Source organism: Coregonus clupeaformis, unplaced genomic scaffold, assembly GCF_020615455.1.
Source record: "Coregonus clupeaformis isolate EN_2021a unplaced genomic scaffold, ASM2061545v1 scaf2605, whole genome shotgun sequence".
Taxonomy (NCBI): Eukaryota; Metazoa; Chordata; class Actinopteri; order Salmoniformes; family Salmonidae; genus Coregonus; species Coregonus clupeaformis.
Window position 1 is genome coordinate 17501 of NW_025536059.1, and position 2427 is coordinate 19927.

The 2427-nt window shown below is 54.6% G+C and overlaps 1 protein-coding gene across 1 annotated transcript; it reads left to right on the forward strand.

Annotated features, from left to right (window-relative positions):
* The first annotated feature begins 1536 nt into the window (after positions 1 to 1536).
* On the forward strand, positions 1537 to 2035 carry LOC121563472 (histone H2A). Its single transcript, XM_041875382.2, has one exon. The coding sequence runs from the start codon at positions 1613 to 1615 to the stop codon at positions 1997 to 1999; it is 387 nt and encodes a 128-aa protein (XP_041731316.1). The 5' UTR covers positions 1537 to 1612; the 3' UTR covers positions 2000 to 2035.
* The last annotated feature ends 392 nt before the right edge of the window (positions 2036 to 2427 follow it).

Sequence of the window (2427 nt, forward strand, 5' to 3'; positions counted from 1 at the left end):
AAACACGGCTCCGTCGGTGACTTTTGGGCCGATATAGGCGAACAGAAAACACAAGTGAAAGAGCATTTGGCCAGCCCAGAGAAGCCGAGCTGGGTGCCTTGAGTCTACATGGTTCTCATGTCGCGTTTAAGGCCAGCCCCCTGCTCGGTGTGGAGCTTCAATAGCGCAGAGCAGCGTCTACAGCAAACTACTCCTCGCAGACCGTGTGTGTGTGTACCGGACCAAACGACAGACAGACATGGCAGAAGTCGCACCAGCACCCGCAGCCGCAGCGCCGGCCAAGGCACCCAAGAAGAAGGCAGCAGCCAAGCCCAAGAAAGCGGGACCCAGCGTAGGAGAGCTCATCGTCAAGGCTGTGACCGCCTCCAAGGAGAGGAGCGGCGTGTCCCTGGCCGCGCTCAAGAAGACGCTGGCGGCAGGCGGCTACGACGTGGAGAAGAACAACTCCCGCGTCAAGATCGCAGTCAAGAGCCTCGTCACCAAGGGCACCCTGGTCCAGACCAAGGGCACCGGTGCATCCGGCTCCTTCAAGCTCAACAAGAAAGCCGTCGAGGCGAAGAAGCCCGCCAAGAAAGCCGCAGTCCCCAAAGTAAAAGAAGGTGGCCGCCAAGAAGCTCGCCGCGGCGAAGAAGCCCAAGAAGGTAGCAGCCAAGAAGGCCGTCGCCGCAAAGAAGTCCCCAAAAGGGCCAAGAAAAGTGGGCCGGGCCAAGAAGGCGGCCAAGAGCCCCAAGAAGGCTACAAAGGCAGCCAAGCCCAAAGCCGCCAAGCCCAAGGCAGCCAAGGCCAAGAAGGCAGCCCCCAAGAAGAAGTAAACCTATTACAAACAGTGTTCTACTCGACACATGTTGTACCACAAAAGGCTCTTTTAAGAGCCACCCACCTATTTCCATAGAAAGCGCATTGATTTCATATACTACCTGTCGTGAAAAAGAAATTACGCACACTAGGCTACTTTACGCACACAACATTGTCCCACTCTGGGTGTGTGCGAAGGGGAGAGGCATATAATAGAGGGCCAAAATGGCTTAGAAATTCGACCTCACCAGCCATTTGTATATGAGCCACATGGGACTATTCCCGTTCAGAGGCAGGCTGCTGTGATGTGTTACAAGTGCCATGTAATAACAATAACAATACTATAGTGGCTTTCGAATTCAAACTCACGAGTGCACCCTCAACAGCCATATTTATATATGAGCCACTGGCCTATTCCCGTTCAGAGGCAGGCTGCTGTGATGTGTTACAAGTGCCATGTAATAACAATAACAATACTATAGTGGCTTCGATTTCAAACTCAAGAGTGCACCCTCACCAGCTGTTTGTTTCCATTTGGAGAGAAATAATGTGAGGATTTCATGTTGGACATTTTAGCGCTCACGCGAAATGACACAAAGTAACAAAGTCGGAGGGACACAAAGTAGCCTCTCACTCGCTGCCTGTGGGTGGGAACCGGCTTAGGGTTGTCTGTCTGTCTGTCTGTCCCTCGCTCCAATTGGATAAGGCCACACCGGCCCGGTGGCCAATCGTTGCCTCTTGTGGCGAGGTATAAGTACGGCTCTCGAAGTGGCGAGCGGCTCATTCAGACTTTCTGTGACTTTCTCAAGCTACCAATATGAGCGGAAGAGGCAAAACCGGAGGCAAGGCCAGGGCGAAGGCAAAGACCCGTTCATCCCGTGCCGGGCTCCAGTTCCCCGTGGGCCGTGTGCACAGGCTGCTGCGCAAAGGCAACTACGCCGAGCGTGTGGGCGCTGGCGCACCAGTCTACCTGGCCGCCGTGCTCGAGTACCTGACTGCTGAGATCCTGGAGTTGGCCGGCAACGCTGCCCGTGACAACAAGAAGACTCGTATCATCCCCCGTCACCTGCAGCTGGCCGTCCGTAACGACGAGGAACTGAACAAACTGCTCGGCGGTGTGACCATCGCTCAGGGTGGTGTGCTGCCCAACATCCAGGCAGTGCTACTCCCCAAGAAGACCGAGAAGGCAGTCAAAGCCAAGTAAATTCGCTACTGCGACTTCAACTTGACTACTCAACCCCCAAAGGCTCTTTTTAAGAGCCAACCACCTAGCTCTCCAAAAGCGCAAAGTACCTTTCTATGACCGCTACATTATTGAGTGGGTGTATACACAACTATTTCGACATTCTGTGCCCACATGAGGCCTTGCATGAACAACAACACCTACTAGGCCTCGTTTGCCATAGCAGGCTAGCATTAGATTACAACGTCCCTATAAGATGTCACTCTTGACTTTGGCGACTATTATTGCGCGTAAAGGGCCGGCGGCGTCCTATTGCGCATAAAGGGCCGGCGGCGTCCTATTGCGCGCGCGCACCGGGAGTTTGAATTTTGGAGAGGCCGGGCCTCCCGTCCAATGGCCAACGGAGGAGGCCTGCGCAACGGGCCAATCGGGGTGGTGGGGAGATGGTG